The sequence below is a fragment of the Knufia obscura genome, assembly GCF_036327395.1.
Source record: "Knufia obscura strain CCFEE 5817 isolate CBS 148926 chromosome Unknown scaffold_47, whole genome shotgun sequence".
NCBI lineage: Eukaryota > Fungi > Ascomycota > Eurotiomycetes > Chaetothyriales > Trichomeriaceae > Knufia > Knufia obscura.
The window spans coordinates 9067-11013 of NW_027042733.1; the positions used below are offsets into that span (position 1 = coordinate 9067).

At 50.6% G+C, this 1947-nt stretch overlaps 1 protein-coding gene across 1 annotated transcript; it reads left to right on the forward strand.

Moving 5' to 3' along the window:
* Positions 1-557: 557 nt before the first annotated feature.
* Positions 558-1659, forward strand: PMZ80_011312 (uncharacterized protein; the record flags this gene model as incomplete). The annotated part of the gene is made up of 3 exons (XM_064879691.1): positions 558-601; positions 799-1015; positions 1063-1659. 3 exons carry the CDS (start codon positions 558-560, stop codon positions 1657-1659), a joined length of 858 nt encoding a protein of 285 aa, XP_064724542.1.
* Between the last annotated feature and the right edge of the window lie 288 nt (positions 1660-1947).

The following is a 1947-nucleotide window of genomic DNA, read 5'->3' on the forward strand; positions in this document are numbered from 1 at the left end:
AGTGCGATACTGGAGAACTGACTCTAGTCAATCACTCGAAAGCGATTAGATGTGTGACTTTCTCCGGAGATCTGGTGACTACACCAGGAATGTTACAGCTCAATTTCGGTTGGAAGCTCTTCATATCGATAGTCTCGCCTTTGAAACTGCTTCAGTGGCACGATGAGGACCTGATACTCCCAGAGACACCAGACTCAAGCCGCAGTGGAATAAGGGATGATACCACAACTTAAACACCTGACTACGATCATCACCCATATTCTCAGGCAGCCTGAGCAGAATCCATCGAGATAGAGCAAGGGCAAACGAGCCCGACCGCGGGAATGATCAACGACGAAGTTGCGCGAGCGTCCATCGCAATGGGCTGCTCAAATCGATCAAGATCTGATGAACATAGGAGACTCGAACCTAGCCGGGAATGACTGGGACGAGATATTGACGCATCATAACTAACACGATGTTGTGTCTAGCTTAGGAGTCATATTCCCAGAGCCATACAATCTGAATCTATGTTCTCTTCTGAGACATCGATTGCGTAGAAAGATAGGGTCCTCACAATGAGTATGAATAGGCCTCCTGGTATTGTGGAGTTCCTCAGAAGGTAAGAGGCAGAGCATACACATAATCTTGTGGTGGTTCTTCGTCATCCTTCAGAACTCGGAGTGGTCCACAAGTCGGATTTGAATCGGACTTAAGATTACAACGTCGAGATCGACCATGGTACAATATTTACTCACCTTGTCACTTCAATCGTCTCAATTTTCACTCGTGCTTCCCGGCACTGACAAGTCCACAAAGGCTCTTCCTGCCCAAACTTTCGCAGCCAGACCCTGTTACTGTGTATCTAAGAGTGATGGAGAAGTATCGAGCTGGTCAGGCTTTCAACCTCATCCGCGACAAAGTCACATTGCCTGATGTCACCATCAATCTGGATCAGCATCAGTGGCAGGTACACAGCGACCTGCTCACCGCCGAGTCGGGGTTCTTCCGGGCCGCGCTTCAAGATGGATTCACGGTCAGTATCTGTCCTGAGTCAGCACATAGCGGATCTGATCAAGCCAGGAAGCCACAACTAAGCAGATAGCGATGCACGACGACGACGTCTGGACCTTGGCACGGTTCATTCAATACCTGTACGAGTCCAGCTACGAGACTGTCCGAGGACGTGGTTATGGCTCTTGCTGCTCAGCACCTAACGTCCGCCTACGAGACATTGTTGGTAAGCGCTTACACTCAGGGACGGAGGCCGACGCGGACATGAAACAATCACATCAACCCGTCCACGCTCACTGCATGATCATCCTGTTCGCTGACAAATACGATGTACCGAACCTACTCGAATACGCAGCACGACAGTTGTCTAGGGAAGTCGGGTGGGCATTACGCGATGGCAAGGACCAGTTCTGGCTGTGCTTTGGCGAAGTGGGCGCTGACCGTATTCGTCGTCACGAAGTCCTGCAGGACGTCTTTGCCAGCATGGTGGTCAACCTCTTTCCAGACCTCGATGATGACCGGTTGCAACGCTTGTGCCAAGACGACCCAGGGCTGACTCACAAGATCAACCGGCATTTGCGTCAAGAAGTGGTGCGGTGGAAGGCGGAGGCCATGCGGATCGATGCGCTACTGCCGAAGACGAAACGAAAGTGGACAGCATCGTAGAGGTTCTATCAAGAAGAAGGCTCGGTTGCTCCAGAACACAGCCGCGCAGGACTGATGATGAAACCCAGGATTGCCAACACTCTTTACGCCGCCAACTACTACAAGAGGAAGCATATACCGTAAACATAACCACGGAGTAATCGCTCCGAATGATGACATGATTGGACGAGTTGCTCGTGCTAATTATCCGACGTGACTGAGTGCATTGTCAATATTTCCGTTGCTTCTTCAACGGCAAAGTGAGCAGCTACAACACGTGAGTGAACTTTACTGCACCATGACTATGAC